This window comes from Camelus ferus, chromosome 4, assembly GCF_009834535.1.
Source record: "Camelus ferus isolate YT-003-E chromosome 4, BCGSAC_Cfer_1.0, whole genome shotgun sequence".
NCBI classification, from domain to species: domain Eukaryota; kingdom Metazoa; phylum Chordata; class Mammalia; order Artiodactyla; family Camelidae; genus Camelus; species Camelus ferus.
In genome coordinates, this window is record NC_045699.1 from 46,844,394 (window position 1) to 46,864,598 (window position 20,205).

General features: G+C 42.1%; 1 protein-coding gene across 16 annotated transcripts in view; it reads right to left on the reverse strand.

The window, feature by feature from the left end:
• ALG2 (ALG2 alpha-1,3/1,6-mannosyltransferase) overlaps positions 1-20,205 on the reverse strand; it is a 523,116-nt gene that overhangs the window by 18,478 nt on the left and 484,433 nt on the right. For 5 of the 16 annotated variants that reach the window (XR_004319360.1, XR_004319361.1, XR_004319357.1 and 2 more), the window contains one exon: positions 9,008-10,035. Coding sequence is in view for 2 of the 16 variants with exons in the window: in XM_032478070.1 (XP_032333961.1) it covers positions 10,027-10,035; positions 16,573-17,469; positions 19,731-20,075 (1,251 nt within the window). In the remaining 14 variants the exon portion in view is untranslated. Of the gene's footprint in view, positions 1-2,521; positions 6,872-9,007; positions 10,036-15,980; positions 17,470-19,730; positions 20,159-20,205 lie in introns of those variants that run through there. The other 11 variants (XR_004319350.1, XR_004319353.1, XR_004319352.1 and 8 more) reach the window with 8 other exon arrangements.

Consider the following 20,205-nt stretch of genomic DNA (forward strand, 5'->3'; position numbering starts at 1 on the left):
TGGATAGAGATTCAGGGCTTCTCACATGAGTGGTGGGGGATGAGGAACCATGGGAGAACTATTTCATTCGTATAGAGATGAGCACAGGGAAGCTACAAAGTGCAGGCCCTTGGGATCTCAGGCCATGGAAGGTCTTTGGTTATCAGCCTGATACCCCCAGACCACACAAGACCAGCCACCCCTGGAGCACCCTAGGACAGGATGCCCTACAGTATGAGGACATAGTAGTGAAAAATAGTGTATGTTGTTTTAAGCCACTAAATTTACGGTAATTTGTTATAACAGCAATAGAAAACACATACAAGGTGGAAGCAATATAATGATCCAGCAATAGGGGACTGCATGATAGAACCTTGGTTTTGTCAAGAAAATGAGAGATTTATGGGAGAGAGTATAGAGCCACAGTTATAAGCCTAGCTTTGGAGGTGAACAGATCTGGGTCAGACTCTGGTTCTACACTCCTTAGCTGTTGATCCTGGGCAAGCGACCTGCCCTCTCAAAGCTCAATTTCTTCATCTGTAAATCTCATGTGCTTGTGAGAACTAGATGTGCCTGGTACTTAGTAAGCACTCACTAAATGGTAATATCTATTATTGTTATTACCATCATTATTATTGTTACTACCCCACAAAAGGAATTCAAAAGCAACATGACAGTCATCTCAAGGTGAGGATGACTTTATTTTGCTTGTCCTCATTTTCTTAGTTTTCTATAATGGACAATAATTCCTTTGGAATAAGAAAAAAGCAATGAAAGATGAATTGAAACAATAACGTAAAATATTTAGAGTTTTTGAAATGTCTTCACTGCCCCCTTTCCTTCTTCCCTCTCTCTGACCCCTCCCCTTTCTCTCCTCCTGCCCCTCATTCCCTCTGGTTCTGCCCTTCTCCTCCTCCCCACCTCATCCCCTCTGCCCTCCTCTCCCTGCTCTCCCCTCCTCATGCCTCCCTCCTCCTTATCCCTCCCGTCTGTCTTCCCAGCCACACTGAGCTCTCTGGGGAGGGGGCTGTGATCCACAGTCACAACAGTAAATTCCCATTTACTGAGTGCTCACTGCACATCAGGCACGTGGATGCTTCTAAATCAGCGCTCACCTAACCCTATGAAGCAAGTTTATTGGTTATGATGCTCTAGGATGCAAGTAAAAAGAAACCCAACCAACAGTGGCATGAACCCTGAGGACATCTATCCCTTCCTTAACCAGATGTCTGTAGGAGGATGTCACTGTTCTTAGTTCAGATGGTGGCATCAAGGATGCTCTGTTCTGCTCCGCCATCTTTCCTTGGGCTTATTCCTTCATAACTGCAAGACAGCTATTAAGTCCCACTTCTGGGTTCAAAGACAAGAAGCAGGGCAGAGGCCATGGCTGTGAGAGCCTTTATTTTCCTGTGCTTGTCTTTAGGGAAAGGGTGGCTCCCCCAGGAGCTCACCTGCAAACTTACTCCTCCAGACTCACTGAACAAAATGAGTTACGTGGCTACTGCTACCGAAACCGAGCATTCAGCATTTTCAGCCTCTGTAACTGGGGATAGCCTCTGGGCAGCCATTTAAAAGTGTCAGCCTCATCACTGGCCTCACTTTTACAAAAGAAAAACTGGGCATGGTACTCTACTGAAGGTCCCACTGCTAATAAGTGACATAGAAAGGTCTGAACCCACATCTCTTTGACTTCAAGTTCACAAAAGTTTTTCGAAAAGCAATTCTCATTGACAGAGGGCTCTCCACAAGGCACATAACTCTGTCGCCATCCTCCTGCATACATCTGTTCAAAATCTCTTGTGTGCTGACTGCGTGCCAACCCTGGGCTGAACACAAGGGGCCAGAGATGAATGAGGAGGACACAGGCCAGTGCACTCATTAACAGATGATTCCAGGACAGAGTGGTAAGTGCTCCAGAGATTGAATGTGTGAGAACAGAAGCATCAATAGCTAAGACTCAGAAATGTACCCTGACTGATGTCACCTGTTGGGAAGTGGGGAGCAGAGACTCAAAGCTGAATAATTACCAAGCCAGTACCCTGCCCGCCTCCCCATGTGCCTTCTGCCATACACAGCAACCACTGGAGTGAGCAATTCTGACACCTAACCAAGACTTTACCCCTGGTCAGTGTAAGTGGTTTCTCAGTGGTGGTGATTCTCTTCATAGTGTTCCACAGAAACCATGACGAAAGCATAAGGGAAATAAAAGCACTGCCATCTCCAGGAACGCGGACCCTGAAGACCTGCTGTGTTGGTCGGCTCTGGCTGCCATGACAAAACAACACAGACTGGGTGGCTTAAACAACAGACATCTTTTCTCAGTTTTGGAGGCTGGAAGTCTGTGATCAAGGTGCCAGCAGGGCTGGTTTCTGGTGAGGCCTCTCTTCCTGATTTGCAGATGGCCACCTTCTCACTGTGTCCTCACATGGCCTTTCCTCTGTGCACACTCAGAGAGAGAGAGAGAGACAGAGACAGAGAAAGAGACAGAGAGAGAGACACAGAGACAGGGAGATCTGGTGTCTCCTCCTCTTTTTATAAGGACACCAGTCCTATGGATTAGGCCCCCACTGTTAGGGCCTCATTTATCCTTAATTACCTCCTTAAAGGCCCTACCTCCGAATACAGTCACAGCAGGGCTTATGGCTTCAGCACATGGATTTTGGGGGAACACAATCCAGTCCATAACACCTATTCAGTGTTTTTACTAAAAAAATGTTTTGGTCTAATCTAAATTGGGCTCAGCACAGTGTAGACAGCCATATAGAGCATCCAACATCCTAGATACTTATTTTCTTCAATGCTGACCATTTTTCTCCCCTGAACTGAGTTTCCTCAGCTCTCCATTTGGCTATATCTGCAGATGCAGTGAAAGGAAGTGCCAATTTATCACAACTTGGAGAAAAGCCCAGTCAGTCTTCAGTTTCTTCCTGAAGTCCTCTCCTTGAATCCTCCCACTGTAGAAGCTGAAAATACAATATTCACTACCCTGTCTTCTTTGCACCAAGCAGGACCTTGAACCTGGCTTGGCTGGTCTGACTCATCACCTGTGCTTTGAACTGCATGCTGGTAAAGCAAAGAAGAGGGGACCTTGCAGAAGCCATTCTGGCAGCAAAAGCAAGCAGCTAAGCAGTTTCCCGAGGTGGCTGATCTGGTGGCTGCATCTGAATCTAACATCAGAAGGCTGACCACGTAAACTATGGACTGTGGGTTCATGGTGGTGGCAGTGGAGTCTCTGCAGGGCCAGTTCTGCAGGACAGTTGCCAACATCATCCCAGCTACATGGCCCCCAAGGCGGGATCTGGACCCTCTCACATACTCCCCAATGCCTTAGAGCAAATTCCTTATCTGTGTAAACTAGAGTAAATTTCTGACACTTGCTACTAAGAAGTCTGGCTGATGCCTCTATGTCATCCGGAAGGAGTGGTCTTGCTGCTAGCTTCCTACTAAGCACAAAAGATGCTGCAAACTTCCTTTTTTTTTTTCCTAAATAAACTTCTTATTTTAGACATACAGAAAAAAATTGCAAAGATACCACAGAGAATTCTCCTATATTTCATACCCAGTTTCCTCCAGTATTAATATCTTGTATTAGCATGGTACAGTTGTCACAGTTAATGAACCATTACTGACACATTACTAGTAACTAAAGTCCAAACATTATTCAGATTTCCTTAGTTTTTACCCACTTAAACCAGAGTCCTTTTTCTGTTCCAGGATCCCATCCAGGATATATTACATACATTGTCGTGTCTCCTTAGGTTTCTCTTGGCTGTGACAGTTTCTCAGACTTTCCTTGCTTTTTTTTTATTATTTTTATTTTTAAAAATTGGATATATAACTGACGTGTAACTTTAGAGTGTCCCTGTTGTTGACGGTCAGTTTGAGGAGTACTGATCAGGTGTTTTGAAGAATGTCTTCCCACTGGGATTTGTCTGATGTACTTTTCTGATGATGAGACCGGGGTTATGGGTTTAGGGGAGGAAGGCCACAGAAGCAAAATGCTTCTCATCACATCCTATCAAGGGAGCCTCTGGTCAGGATGACTTACACTGTTGATGTTGACCTTGGTCAGCTGACTGCGGCGGCGTTTCTCAGATTTTGTCACTGTCAAGTCACTTTTTTTCTCCCTTTTCATACTGTGCCCTTTGGCAGGAGGTAACTATGTGAGGCCCCGAGATTAACAAGCAGTGAGTTAACACTCTGCCGCTTCCATTTATTTATTCAATCATTTATATCAGTACGGACTCATGGGTGTTTATTTTATATTTCGGTTAATCATCCATACTACTTTATTTTGTTCCTCCTGTGTCCCACTGACATACCCCCAACTGCACCCCTCACATCAATGTGGGGTTTAAAATTTTTTTTAGCACTTTCTGACTTTTTGGCATTACAAGCTATTGGCTCAACTTGTGTATCTCCTGCACCATCCTAGCACCAGCCATTTATTCATGGATCCTGGTTCCTTTTACTGGAGAGTGCATTAGAAACCAAGATTTGGGTGCTAGGTGTGTTTGCTGCTACTGAGGCACTGCTGCCATTTTGAAGGCACTCTCAGTTGAGAAGGCAAGGAAATACATGTGTATATATACTCATACCAATAAGTATTTCTTGATGTAGTCATCTGTGTCCATATTAAGTTAAACATGAATTCACACTGATATCTCCAAACACATGATCACACTGATCATTCTAAGCCATCACCCCTTGCTTACTGTAAACTCCCACTAAAACAAGGAGACACCCGGCTCCTCCAGCTGCCATCCATATGTACTCGATGGTTCAGTTCCAGCGGTTTCAGAGCTGTTAACCTGCATACTTGTGGGAACAACTCTGTCAACTAAAGTGCTTGTATACTGTTAGTTTTGCAGACTTCGCTGATTTCCAGAGTTGCTTAGGGTGCACCTTTTTCTCCCATCCCTTTCAGTGAGCTTTTTTCATACATTTGTACAAAATTCTCTTTTTCCCCTGGTAGGCAGGTTTCAGTCCATGTAGAGTCAACCTCAGATGGTCTCTGGGACCCTTTCTTTCTCCAGACTTCCCTTCCTCTCTTCTACTCTTCTGCCCTCTTCCTGGACCCTGGTTTCATCCTGCTCCCCTTCACCTGGTGTAGGCCAAGGAATACAAGTTTTGTCTCTAGCCTGAAGGTGCAAAGATGTGTTCTTACAATCAGGGGGTGATGCTCTAAAGATCTTTGGGGGATAAGGTCCATTTTCCTAGGTCCTCCAGAGGAGAGAAACTAGGGTACAAGAAAAACTTTCTCAAATGTTCGTACATCCTCTCATCGCATTACTTCAATATGCTATTGTGTTAACATGACCGTCATCTGCAGGCAGGAGGGTGGAAAGGAAGACAGGGTGTGAACGGGGTTGGAGGACACCATCCTGCCACATGGAAGGCTGTGAGGACAGGCTGCGAGGCTGGGTGGGAATCAGTCATGCCACAGCCATGCCACAGTTCTACAAGATATAGATTTTCCAAAATCAAATCATTACGGAAACAAAATTTCACTTGCCTTGAAATATGTTCTTCAAATTTCTCTATTATGTCTATTTTTAAAAAGTCATCAGAGTAATACTCCAAAAAACCACCCACTCCTCCTTAAAATGTGATCTAAATAACATTCTCATAGTTATAATAGTCCCTGTGGCTCTAGGGTAGTGGTGGGGGCCTGAAGTTGGAAATGACAGCTTCATCACTTCTGTCCCTGGGGATGACGAGGGAGCCTGACAGCTGATCACTTTTTGCCTTTGATAAACACCCTTCTTATTCTAATTACACCTTTCCCTAAGGTAACTTTTCCAGCTTCCCCCCTCACCCGACTCCTTACATCCCTGTTTAAAAGGAGCCTATTTGGACAGCTTGTGAACAATGTGCTTCAGGATGGTTTAATCGGGGAAAGGAAACGTGTAGCGGGTCTTATCCGGGGTGAGCGTCTCAAGCTTCTAAGATTATCTCCCTGACACCTCGTGACCCATCTTCTTCACGCCACCTTTTAATTTTGGTAGCAATTATGGTGTATATGGATAATGCCCATTAGCATATTCATGGTCATCTCTTCATATTTATTGTCCGCATAACTCATTAATCTTCATCTATTTTGCGTGCTTGACAGCTCAATCTATTTTGCAATCTCTGGGAAGCAGCCATAGCGCCCCAAAGCCTTTGTTTCCTGTAAATAAACTGTGTTGGGGACCAGAGGACAATGGTGCATCCTGTGGTGATTGACACCAGCCACGGCTACTAATCAGGATGGGACTTCATTGCCAGCTGAGTCGAGTGCATTATGGGGCCATTGTTCCAATGCTTCCAGGGCAAGAACACACACAGCCAGTCACCTTCACAAGATGGGTTGATTGTTCTTCAAGATTAGACTGAGTTGCCTTATTATCTGTCCCAGACAACAAGGCATCTCACCCAAACAGACACATTTGCAGGAATGGCCGGTATAACAGACAGATTTGAATTGCTAATGTATAATCTGCCCGGCACAGATGTGCAATGAATATTTGGATGTTGTTTTGCCCGTCAGTTGAGGAGGCTGAATTGATGAGGTGATGAGTATTCAATGATGGGTCTTGGACATTGGCCAATGGCAGAGTCTTGAGCACTTGCGCTGAAGATAATCAGATTACCCCCCAAGGTGCCTTTGCAGTAATTCGGCAGCAAATTCTGTTACAGAGACTGCTTGGTGGAAAGTTCCTTTTCCTTTCTGGTGCCATTAGATGCTTTGTTGTGTTTTTCAGACTTGGGACAGGTATAGAAGTTGCCTTAATTGTGTCCTTACCTGCCAACTGTTGGGACTGTGAGTGATGTAGAACCGACTGCTTGGGTTTGAATTGGCCATTTTTGAGCTATTTTTCTTAAGCAATTTGTGCCTCAGTTTTCTCATCTGTTGAAATTGAATGAAAAATTCTATCAACCATATAGAGCTGCTACAGAGCTGATATCCATAGAATAAGTCCTAGCACAGTGCCTGGCTCATAGTAAGTGCTCAACAAATACTAACTATAAACATAGCATCGGTCATTTGCTTTCAACAGTACTGTGGTCAAATAGGTTGGATACATTCGAAATAAAGTTAAACTACCTTAATTACCTCAGGATTTCTCCTAGTCTTTACTCTGCTATATTGCCTGGTAGCTTTCCAATTGTATGGACCACTTCCCACACTTATATGACCACGGAAGCCTTTTCTCCAGAGCACTTTACACCTTATTTTGTTCAGAACATACAATAGGAAAAGCTGCCCCAGAAGATGATAACACAGCATTTGTAAAGTTTTGAAAGAAAAACATATGATTCAAGAATTTTCTATACTATCAAGTTATTTATATGTGAAGGCAATGGGAATTCATTAGGCAAATGCATGTATTCTCTCTGAAAAAATGTCCCTAGGAAGAGGACAATGACTGAAAAAGGAACTCCCGAATGGCAAACAAGAACTTGTAGGAATCAGTAAGACCAGTTGATTGTATCAAAATAAGTCTAAACAACTACAGCAAGTATCTTGTCAAAACTGACATCAAAAGATAAAAAAATTTACCGCAAAAGACCCAGAACTGCCAAGGCTTCCTGTGGGAAAAAAAAACAAAGCTAGAGGCATAACCCTTCCAGGCTTCAGAAAATACTACAAACCTACCGTAATCAAAATGCATGGTACTGGCATAAAAACAGACATATAGATCAATGGAACAGAACAGAGAGCCCAGAAATAAGCCCACACACCTATGGTCAATTAATCTAGGATAAATGAGGCAAGAATATACAATGGAGAAAAGATGGTCTCTTCAGCAAATTTTGTTTGGAAAGCTGGACAGCTGCATGTAAATCAATGAAATTGGAACATTCTTTCACATCCCACATACAAAAATAAATTCAAAATGGTTTAAGATCTAAATATAAGACATGACACTATAAAATCTCCTAGAAGAGAACATAGGCAAAACATTCTCTGACATAAATCATAGTAATACTTTCTCAGTCTCCCAAGGTAAAAGAAGTAAGAGCAAAAATAAACGAATGGGACCTAATCAAACTTAAAAGTTTTTACACAGCAAAGGAAGCCATAAACAAAATGAAAAGACAACCTATGGACTGGGAAAAAATATTTGCAAACGATGCAACCAACAAGAGGTTAAATTCCAAAATATATAAACAGCTCATACAGCTCAATATCAAAAGAACAAACAACGCAATCAAAAAATGGAAAGAAGACCTAAACAGACATCTCTCCAAAGAAGACATACAGATGGTTAACAGGCACATGAAGAGATACTCAACATTGCTAATCATTAGAGAAATGCAAATCAAAACGATATTGAGGTATCAACTCACACCAGTCAGAATGGCCATTATCAAAAAGTCTACAAATAATAAATGCTGGAGAGAGTGTAGAGAAAAGGGAACCCTCCTACACTGTTGGTGGGAATGTAAATTGGTGCAGCTATGGAAAACAGTAAGGAGGTTCTGTAAAAAATTAAAAATAGAGCTACCATATGATCCAGCAATCCCACTCCTGGGCATATATCCAGAAAATATAAACATTCTAATTCAAAAAGATGCATGCATGGCCAGCAGCACTATTTACAATAATCAAGACATGGAAACAACCCAAGTGCCCATCAACAGATGACTGGTTTAAGATGATGTTTTATATATATGTTTTATATATGTGTGTATATATATATAATGGAATATTATTCAGCCATAAAAAAGAATGAAATATTGCCATTTGCAGCAACATGGTTGGATTTATAGAATGTCATACTAAATGAAGTAAGTCAGACAGAGAAAGACAAATATTATATGTGGAAACTAAAAAATAATATAAATGAATCTATACAGAACAGAAACAGACTCACAGACATAGAAAACAAACTTATGACTATCAAAGTGGAAAGGGGCAAATTAGGAATATGAGATTAACAGATACAAACTACCATACATAAAATAGATAAGCAACAAGGATTTACTGTAGAACATAGGGAATTATATTCAATATCTTGTAATAGCCTATAATGGAAAATAGTCTGAGAAAATACGTAACTGAATCACTTTGCTGTATACCAGAAATTAACACAATGTTGTTAATCTACTACACTTCAATTAAAAAATATTAAAACATTTAAAAGAGACTATTTATATTGAAATAATGGGACAATGGCATACATCAATGCAGATCAAAAGAATAAAGAAGGGGAAAGGAAAACCAAATGTCTTTTTTTAAGAGAAGGAAAAGGAAGGTAGAAAAGATATACATCTATTTAATAAAGGTATAATAAGAACAACCCCAGTAGTCTTTAATAAAGACTCTTAAAAGTCTAGTAAATCATTAAAGATCAATGCCTTTAGATATGAGGGAAAAAATCTCCTAAACCCAATGTTTCTCTGCTTGTTAGACAAACAAAAATAAAGTGAAATATTCAAAATTAAAATATGGGTAAAATATGATCATTCAAATGTGAACATAAAGAAGTCAGATTTGGCAACATTAATATCAAACAACGCAGAGATATACAAGTCACAGAGTACAAAACTGTAAACAATTTCATTTCTTCATCCCCAGGCCCTTGCACAAGGTAGGTCATAAATAGATACTAGCAAGATGTACTATGGAAGTGGAAGCAATGGGCAAAAGGTTATGTGGGATAGCTCATCTACCAGGGCACCTTAAGCATAAGTTAAAGGGGTCATTTTTTAATAGGAAAGGACACCTACTTTATCTTCCCATCTCACCTTCTTTGGGAACTGCTTCCTCTTCCTTCCTCTGTACACCCTGGACTCTCTTCTCCCAGCTATACGATTCCTACTGCTGTGTGATCCTGGATCCTGCCCACAGTTAATGGGAGCCAATCTGAGCCTGGCAAGCCATAGTACCTTCCCTCCCGACTTGCTTCATTAATTTAAGGGAAGGCACCTTAACCAAGAAGGGTCCATCACAGTCCTTCAGTGATGTCTTTTCAAACTCTGAGAAAGAAGGCTGGTTCCTCTTTGGTGATGCAAACAGTAAGATGGAGGCTCTCAGCTGCTATGGGTGACGGTCAGTCATATTTCCTGTCATGAGAAATAAATTAGTCTATAATGAATAACATTGATAACATACATTTCTAAAATGGCATTCTAGAGGCATTTGAATTCTTGGTTCCATGTGAACCTCAGGCCTGGCTACATCCTTGCACTTGCTGCACTTCCTCTGGTTCAGTGCAACTTTTCCTTGAATGATCTAATAATGGAAAGTTGTAGCTGTAGCTTCTTAAAAATTTTCCTTTTCTGCATAAGCAGCAGTTGGGTTTCTGTTGTTTGCAACCAAAAGAATCCTCACTAATACAGTCACCTTGTTAAAGTTTTTAAATAGTGGTACATATGTCCTGACATATGATACTGTATTACTCTGTTGAACTGAAGTGTTAAGTTAGGTTCCCAGGTTCCACAATACAAAGGGAGCACATCATTTGGTTGAAAGCAAGCTGGACAACATGATAATTTGGTTTGAAAATAAATACCACCAGTTGGTGAACTTTAAAAAAAAAAACTGCTTTTTTTTGTTGTGTTGCTAGGCAGTTTTGCAACCCTTAACATATGCCTATTTTTTTTCCATTATTTTTCCATGTTTTTTCTTTTTAAAATTTTAAATATTTGCTTTTAGTATTTAAATTAAATAATTTTTCAACTCAGCTGCTAATTGTAGCAAACAGTTGGCGCAATCATAATATATAATAGTAAGGGATTGATTAGAACAAACTTTACATCCCAAATAGGGCAATACTTGGATACACTAATGTCTAAAAACATATTGTAAAAACAAAAGTGACCAATAAGGTTATTTTATGCTTTAAGTTTGATTTCTTTTTCTTCTGAGAAAATCAGCTTGTATAGTATCAGAAAATACAAGCAAACAAAAGAAAAATTTAATGCCTACTGGTAATCACAACCACCTGGGGACAACCAACGTGACCACCTTGGTGTATAGTCTATTAGAAACTTTTATAATTACATATACATATATATCCTCATATCTATTCATTTAGAAAATCTTCTTTCCTATAAAAATGGTACTACATCCCATACGCTTTTTTAAAATCAACTTTTGGAGATACAATTTACATGCAATGATATACACTCATTGTAAGCAAACATTTCACTGGTTATGACAAAGTTACACAGCTTGTAACCACCACCATAATAAAGACCCAGGACACTTCCATCATCCCTCAGAATTCCTTTGTGTCCTCTCCTAGTCAATCTCTCTCTCTCACCCTGGGCTGGAGGTAAACAGTGATCAGCCTTCTGTCACTGTAGATTAGCTTTGCTTTTTCTTTATTTAAGGTTTCATATCCATGGAATCACATAATGTGAACTCTTTTGTGTCTGACTTCTTTCATTAAGCATGCCTTTGAGATTCATCCACATCATTGTGCTTATCAGTAGTTCCTTCCTTTTCATTGCCAAGACGTATTCCATTGTATGTATGAATGTACCATAATTTGTTTATCCATTCACCTGTTGGTGGACTCTAATATTTAGGTTTTGACTATTAATGAATAAGGCTGCTGTAAATATTAGAATAAGTCTTTGTTTAGATATGTGCTTCCACTTATTTTAGGCAAAATACCTAGAAATGGAATTGCTGCATCATGTGGTAAATGTCATATTTAACTTTACAAGGAACTATCAAACTACTTTTCAAAGAGTTTCTTCCATCTTCCATTCCCATCAGCAATGTGTGAGAATTCCAGATGCTCCACATTCTCAGCAACATTTTTACTGAGAGTCTTTAATTTTACGAGTGTGCACTGGTATCTTATTGTGGTTTTAATTTGCATTTCTTTGATGACTTGTGATGTTGAACATCTTATCATGTGCTTATTGGCCATTTGTATACCTTCTGTGAAATGGCCGTTCAAATCTTTTGCCTACTAAAAAATGTGGGTTATTTGTTCTTCAGCTTTTGAGTTGTAAGACTTCTTGATGTATCCTGGATGCAGGTCTTTATCAGCAATATTAAATATATTTTTCCATGTTTTTTGGAAACATGGAACATTTTCCAGTCTGTGGCTTTTTTAATTTAAAAAAAATCAGTGTCCTTTGAAGAGCAGTTTTTAATTTTGGATGAAATCAAACTTACCAATTTTCCCCTTTATGCTTTGTGCTTTTGGGGTCCTATCAAAGAAATCTTTGACTACTTCAAGGCTGTATCTCCTTCCATTTTCCTAACTTCTGCAGTCTAGCCCTCATGTTTAGGCCTACGATCCACTTCAAGTTCATTTCTGTATATAGTGTGAGGTAAAGGTTGAGGTTCACTTATTCTCCGTATGGATATCCCAACTATTTCAGCACCATTTCTTGAAAAGCCTGTCTTTGCCCCATTGAATTACCTCAGCACCTTTAGCAAAAATCAACTGACCACATATGTGCCAATTTATTTCAGAACTCTATTCTGTTGATCTCTTTGTCCATCCTTACTTTAGTAACTGTCTTGACTTTTGGGGATACTGAGTTAACAACTCACAAACTGAGAGGGAAATACTCCTTGTTGGGGTTGCTTAAACGTTCTATCTATCTCCCCATGACGTGACTGTCCCTGGTGAAGGCAGACTTCCAATGCTACTCTTAGTGGGATGGCAACAGACTGGGGCAATTTACCTAGACCTGTGAGACTGTCTTCATCTCTAATAAGCTCGTGGCACTCTTAACAGTTTACACAGCAGCTTCACATCCTGTCTCACCCATATACTGATTCAGGCCCTCTCACTCACTCTTACATTTGTCCATTCTTCACAACCACCTTGTCGGGTGGGCTACTTTGACCTTCTTATATCCATTTTACAGAAAAGAAAACCTAGACTTTAGGATTATCACCATCAGGACACCGTATCATAGTTATGGGATCCTGGAATTCTAGCTTAAGTAATACAGAAAAGCAAAGGCCAATCTGACTTTATCATCTTAGCGGTCTGCTATAATTCTGCCTGCCAACTTCTTGAGTGAGTGGCAGATCACAAAGGTAAGTCACACCTGTGCTACACCTGGGCCCTCCTCTCCAAAACACCAACATACACACACATAAACAGATATATATATACACAACCCCTAAGAGACTTCAAGACTACATTTGTCTCAAATGACATCAGAGTGGCCTAGTGATGTGCTTGCAAGATATTTCAGCATTTGCTTGTGGTCCTATTTCTGGGCCCCTAGGCCAATTCACCTTTATTGTGAGCCCCAGCCAACCCCCAGTCCTCTAGACAAGGACAGAGCGCTGGCTCCAGCAGCCCCTTGGCTCAGGAGTTAGCATGGTAAAATCCTTCCCCTTCTTCCCTCCCAAGGGTTGCTATTTAATCAGAGGACAGGTTGGAAACTGGATCTGTCACTGGGAAAGCTCTCTACCCCTTAGCTGGCAGGCACGAGTGCACTGGTGTACAGATGGTGGCCCCCTTACAGGCTGTTGGGGACAGAGCTGCAGTGGGGCTGAGGTTAGGAACGAAGGAGTAAGGCATTCACAGAAAGTGGCAGGAGATAAGGGGTTTTTGGTAAAAGTGGAGGTGGTGTGAGGGGGCTTGGAAGGGAGTTAGAGGAGGGCTGCAGTTGTCCCTCTGTGTGACCTTAGGCAGGTCCCTTCCTCTTTTGGGGCCTCAGTTTTCCCGTCTACGTAAGATCAAGTTAGGTTGGGTGACCTCTGGGATCCTATTCAGCTCTGAGTGGATTTGATTCTGGGAGTTGCAAATGCGAAGAAAGGCGGTCACAGGACAGTTAAGTGATGTTGGCAGAGGTGGACAGAGAAGGGCTGCTGGTCATAAACAGAGCTGGGGGCCAAGTAGAGAGCAGGGCAGTGAAGTGTCCAGGTGCCTCATTTTCTTTATGGAAGAAGAGATAGAACAAGATCGTGGGAGTAAGACTCTCATACTGGGCAGGTTAGAAGGTGGTAAGCATTTACTGACGTGGCATCTGTAGTACAACGCAAAGAACTCTCAACCTGGTCCAGGGCTTCCAGGCGGTAAGCCTTAGCTTTTTCACAATAAGCATGGCTACAATAATTACCTGGAACAAAGCTGTGAAGAGCAAACGAGACAACCTAGAAAGAGTTCTGCCGACTGCAAGGGCTGCCCAAACAGGGGTTCAGTATCATTAGTCATTGGATCATTTCCAAACAGTAAGAACAATACTGCTCTCCCTTAGCTAAGTGGGCAAATGTCTTTTATACGTACATCACTCCACCCTCACCACCATCTTATGAGTGTGTGCATGTGCAGAATCTGAGCTAACTGGTGGAGATCCATGGAAGGCCATGAAGGGTCAGGGGTTGCACCCATGTGCACAGGTGAGTGACTGACACAGGAAAATAGTGACCACCTTGAGAGAGGGTGCATGGATCTCCAGCAGCTGGCTTGGTTAGGGCGGAGGCAGACTGAAGAATGGTAAAGTGGATGGACTTGGAATCTGAGAGCCTTGAGACGCTGCCCATCCCTCCAGGCTATGTGACCCAGCCAGCTTGCTTAACCACACTCATCTATAAAGGGAAGAATGCCAACACCTCATAGAACTGTTATGATTAAGTGAGTTGTCTGTTAAGTGTCTCACGTCATGCCTGGCCCAGAATGAGTGCTAGGAGAACTACTATTGATACGGTCCTGGACAGTTTCCTTCAGTGTTCCACGCTTCTATCTTCCCTAACTTCGGCTTTGTTTCGGAAGCTGTGAGTATCTCCTACAGGCGAAGCTCCATCTTAGGTCCAGAGGCAGGAGTTAATGCAACAGGAGGCTACACATCCTTCTCAGATCTGTGATCTTACTGTCACCTGCTGGGGCTTAATACAGGGAAGGGAAGTTAGACTCAAGGCCCATAAACCCACGTAGTCCATTTTGGAAGGATCTGCATAAAAACAGTCAAATAGGCAAAAGTTTCAATGCTTGCAATGGGTAAGCATCAGTTATAACTCAGAGCGTGATTGAATCTGTCTGTCCTAAACTTAGTGGTCAGAGCCACTGGGCCTTTCTGGAAAGGCTGCAGTTCCCTGAGAAACATGCACTAAGCCACAAAAAAATGGGACGACCTACTTTCCTGGATGGCAAGCTTTCACAACGCCAAAAGGAAAGAAAACTCAACTGAACTCTTCACTCCATAGAAGGCTCAATAAACCTGACACTGGTACAGTCATTTCATTTCATAAAAATACTCCTGTGGTACAGACTAATACAATAAATCTGATCCCAAAACTTCATCCTCTAAAGAACCCCAAAAGAACAGTACAGCAGTGCAGCATGAATCCACACAGAACTCCCACCGTAATCTTCAGCAGCTCCAAATTGCAAAACAACTAGCATTTATCTAGCCCATACTAAGTTCAACTACTCTTTCAAGTACTTTATGTACGTAACGGTAATCCAGCATAACCACCCTCTGAGGAGAGTATGGTAGTACAGTTATCCCACTTTACAGATGAAGAAGCTGAGGCACAGAGATTAAGCAATTTGCCCGAAGTCACAGGCTCTTAGGCTCTCAGGTCTGTTCTCTTAGAGTTGGTTAATGTGGAGCTTCTGGCTAGTGATCTTTGCTATTTAAAAAAAAAAAAATGAATTTAACATTACAGGTATGTTGAAAGGTGCTTTATGCTTATTTGTACTTAGACCAACAGGTAAATGATGAACTGTAAGACTGGTCAGTGCCGTGAGGGCCAGAGCACGTGGAAGAGCAGGGGCACTTCCAGTTTGGGAGGTGGGTGAAAGGCCAAGGAAAGCTTCACAGCAGTGGCATCTGAGGCAGGCCTTGGAGGATAAAAAGCACTTGTGGTCTTACACTGAGTAGGAGCTTACTTAAGAAAACACAAGCATTAACAAAGCTGATGACTCAGATGACATCATGAAACAAACTATAAACAAGATGCACACTGCGTGTGTGACAATATCCATTCACTCCGATGCCCAGTTTACTCTAGTTTCTGACTTGAGGCTTGGCTGTCCACACTCTTACCACCACCACAATAGATCATGGAGGCCAAAATCTCATGTTCTGTCTCTTCCTATGTTAAACATCTTTTATTGTCATGTCTATGTGCAAAAACACAATAAATCATCTTTGTAAAAAAACAAAAAAATAAAGAGCATTCTTGCTATGGGTCCAGGCAAAGGCATGACTAACAAAAATTTCCCAAGAGGTCAGTGAACACTGAGGTGGACCGATTTAGGGAACTACAGTAACTTCTCATTATGCAATGAAACCAAATTAATCAACTATGATGATGACACACTTTAAAACCAAATAAGGCACAATATGATTCAAAATTTACAGGTAGAGCAACAATAATCTAGAGAAAATATAATTAAAATATTCTGCTGAACGTGGAATTGTACCATACTTATATCTTAATCAACAATGGTAAGACTTAGAATTATTACAGCATAAAAAGATGTTTTTCTGAAAAAGCACATAGTGGAGTGTAGGGTACAGGAAGGTGGCTCAGGTTTAAGATTCTAGTATATTTAAAAAAATTTCTTCTGCACTAGATTCTAGTTTTTTTCTTTGGTTTCAAAACTTGGTCTACAACTAACAAATTAATGAACATAGCATAAAGACCTTAAAAAAATCTGATTATACCAGCAGTTTGGTGACATATTGGTAGAGCTGTTCAGTAAATGCTTCAAGAGAAAACTTCTCTTTCACCCTGGCTCTTCCAGCCAGTCCCATTGTGGCTTTTAAGGAAGGTTCATGGATGAAATTTTCCATTGCTTCTGAGAAGTGCACTGGGTCAGGCTCACAGAGAAACCCTGTGACATTGTGGACGATGGACTCCAAGGGCCCGCCTGAATTAACAGCGATGACCGGGCACTGCATGTACATGGCCTCCAATGGGACAATGCCAAAGTGCTCGTTACTTGGTGTGTAAAGCACACATGTGCAGCCGCGGAGGAGTGAGATTTTCTGTTCGTCCGAGCAAGACCGCAGGAAGGTCACATACTGGCCAAGGTCAGAAAGTTGGACCATCTTCTTCAACTCCTCATAGTGTTGTACGTTCTCCAGGACTCTCTCATCATAACCACCTGCCATGATCAGATGAACTTTGTCCCAGTCCTGGGATGTCAACCTTCCACGTAGCTTTACTAGGGCTTCCAGTGCCAAAGTCAGATTTTTCTTCCTTTCATATCTGTTGATGGAGAGAAACAAGAATTTCTTCCCCTTAGGGACTAGGTCATCAAGCTTTTCAGGAATAGCTGAATCAAAGCGGGTGATATTCAGAGATGGGTAGAGGACATCGGGGTCTATGTGAGACAGGGACTTGAATGTTTCCTTAAAAATGGCAGCTGTGAACCGGCTGTTGACCAAGATGCAGTCTGCCATGCCTGTGGTGTATTCCTCTACCCAGTCAATTGGAGCCCTGTATAGGCGCTTAAAAAAAGAATCTCTCCTGGTGAGAAGCAGATCTGGGAAGTGACAGTAAAACAGGATTTTCTTACGCCGTCTGGCCAGCTTGAACACTGGGATACAGGCAGACACCTAGCCAAAGCAAAAATCAACAGCAGATAAAGCGGTCAACTAAACTTCAAACAAATCAAAAGTACAGACACTTACCCTGCCTGCTTGTCTGTAGGCCCCTCATGGGCAATGTCACGTTCTGCCTTGTGCTTCCCCAAGGCTCTCACCAGGTACAATGCCTGTTATATACAGGGCTGGTAGACATTTTCTGGATGTGTGCTAAATATTAAAGCTGCAAGTCCAGTGGTTTCCTCTAGAACAGTAGTGTCCAATGGAAGTAAAAATTCAGTAACTACATTAAAAACTTTTTAAGGGTTAAATTTATTGTAATATATTTTATCTAAAATACTATCACTTAAAAATGTAATCAATATCCATACTGGACAGAGCCACTCCAGTATCTTCTTCCACCTAAGGAAATGAATGAATGAACTATAGTAGATTAGCATGTAGGCTCTGGAATTAAGATTGCCAGAATGTGAATTTCAGCTCCACTAGCTAGTCGTGCAACCATGACCAAGTAATTAACCTCTCTGGGCCTCAATTTCTTCTTCTGTAACTTGGTGACAATTATAGTTTTTAAAAAACCTATACAGTTGTTGTGATTATTAAATGCACCAGAATATGTGAAACATGTAAGAATTCTGCATATCGTATGTGCTCAATATTTATTGAAATGTTAACCATGATCATTACTAGAGACTTTACTGTTAGGTAATCTTTACAAGTCACTTAATCTCCAGCTCACTTAACATTTGAAGAAAGTGAGCTTTACGGATATTGAGGGATTTCTCCAAAGCGACTTAGAAAGTAGCAGATATGGAACTTGGATCCAGGTCTCCCACTTCCAAGCTCAGTTTTCCTCTGTTCACTACAGTTTCAGCTGCCTCACCTTACCGACTAGTTACACACACAGGATGTTTGGTAAATGCTCAGGCTGCTTAAAAAGCAGCAGCTACCACACAAGCAAGGATGATCAAAAGTAACTCAGAAGTAACAATTAAAAAAACACAAACATAATGCCACTTCCACCTATCAGTTTGGCAAAGATTAAAATGGTCGATAACAACCAATGTGCACAAGAGCACAGAGTAGTGGCTCTACCATCGTGGGAGAGTAGATCTGCCTCTTTGGAAGGCAGATTTGGCAAAAGCTATTGGCATTTAAGAAGTACAACTCCTTGACCTACCAATTTTATTTCCATGAATTTACTCAAAGGCTATGCTTGCAGAAGTACAGAAAAAAAGGTACAAGGATGTTCATTACAACGCTGATGTATTCACCAAAAAACTGGTCACACTGTTAACGATGTTTAACAAGAATTGTTTAAGTTACGGTATATTCAAACAAAAGGAATTTTCCAGCCACTATGAAGAATGAAGTGAATCTCTAATATTGATACATAAGGATATCCCAAGCAAAAAATTTTGGTGAGAAAAAAGTAAGTTGTCTGATAGTACGTGTGTCACAATTCTCATTATTACAAATAAACTGTTCCTATGAACACACACACTTGCTACTGTAGTCACAATATGTGAAAAGATACAGGAGAAAAATTGGCTGTTTCTAGGGAGTGGAACTGGAACAGGACATTTACACTACAGTCTTTTATATAATTTGAATTCTTAGTCCTGACTAAATGTTACTTTTTAAAATAAACATGTTCTTGGGGAAAAAAGACAAAAAAGAGTCCAGAATAGAGGCCAGATCCAGGTGGACATTATTTACCAAGGTAAAGAACCTGGACTTTTCTCCAAAGACTAATGGGGAGCCATGGTAAAGTTTTAATAGGGACATGACACGTTTGGCTTGCAGGTTTTCAACAAATGACACTGCAGAGGAAAGGAGTGGCCTGGCTGCAAATGCTACAGTGGGATGCATGTGGCCTGGGAGTTGTGTCAACAGGAATCATGCAAAGAGGGAAGCCACACGAGTTACTCAGAAGTAAAAGGTGACTAAAAGCTGACTTCTAATGTGTGTGATTTTTAGAGCGAGCCCCAAGGCCCATACGCTTCAGAATCACCTGACGACCCAGAAAGTGCAGATTTCCGGGCCCTACTTAGGGGTCCCGGATGAAGACAACTGAGGGTGGGGCAAAGTAATCTGCAGCTTTAACGTGTCCACACTATAGTTCGAGAACCATAGTCTCAGTCCCTGCTCTGATTTCCCTAGTTCAGTTCCGATCTTTCTGAACTCCAAACCGGGAGAGGTCATCAGTTGTGCAGTAAGCCCCTGGTAGTGAGAAAAGCAAGCGCGGCGAGGGCCGGGCGCGGCCACCTCACCTGGTCGCACACAACCACGTCGAACTCCTCGTCGGCGAGGAACAGCACGTAGAGCGCCAGGAAGATCATACGCACGTAGGCGCAGACCGCCGCGCCGCGCCCGCCCCAGCCCAGGCTGCGGGGCAGCCAGTCCCCGGCGCAGCGCACCGGCAGCTCGCGGCTCTCGGAGAAGCAGTGGCCAGGGTCGTAGTGCGCCGTCCAGATCTTTACGCTACATCCGCGCGCCTGCAGCGCCAGTGCCGCGTCCAGCACCAGCCGCTCGGCGCCGCCCACGCCCAGATCCGGGTGCAGGAACAGCACTGACGGTTTAGGGCCGGGGTCCTCGTTTTGGCCCTGCTCCGCCATGGTTCGGAAGCGGCGCCTACGCCCGGTTCCCTTCAGGGCTTCCGCGCATGCTCCTCCCCTCAGCTTCCCCGCTGGCCCTTTAGGGGCCGACGGCGCGCCGCGGTACGTGCGGCGATTAGGCCACGTCAGC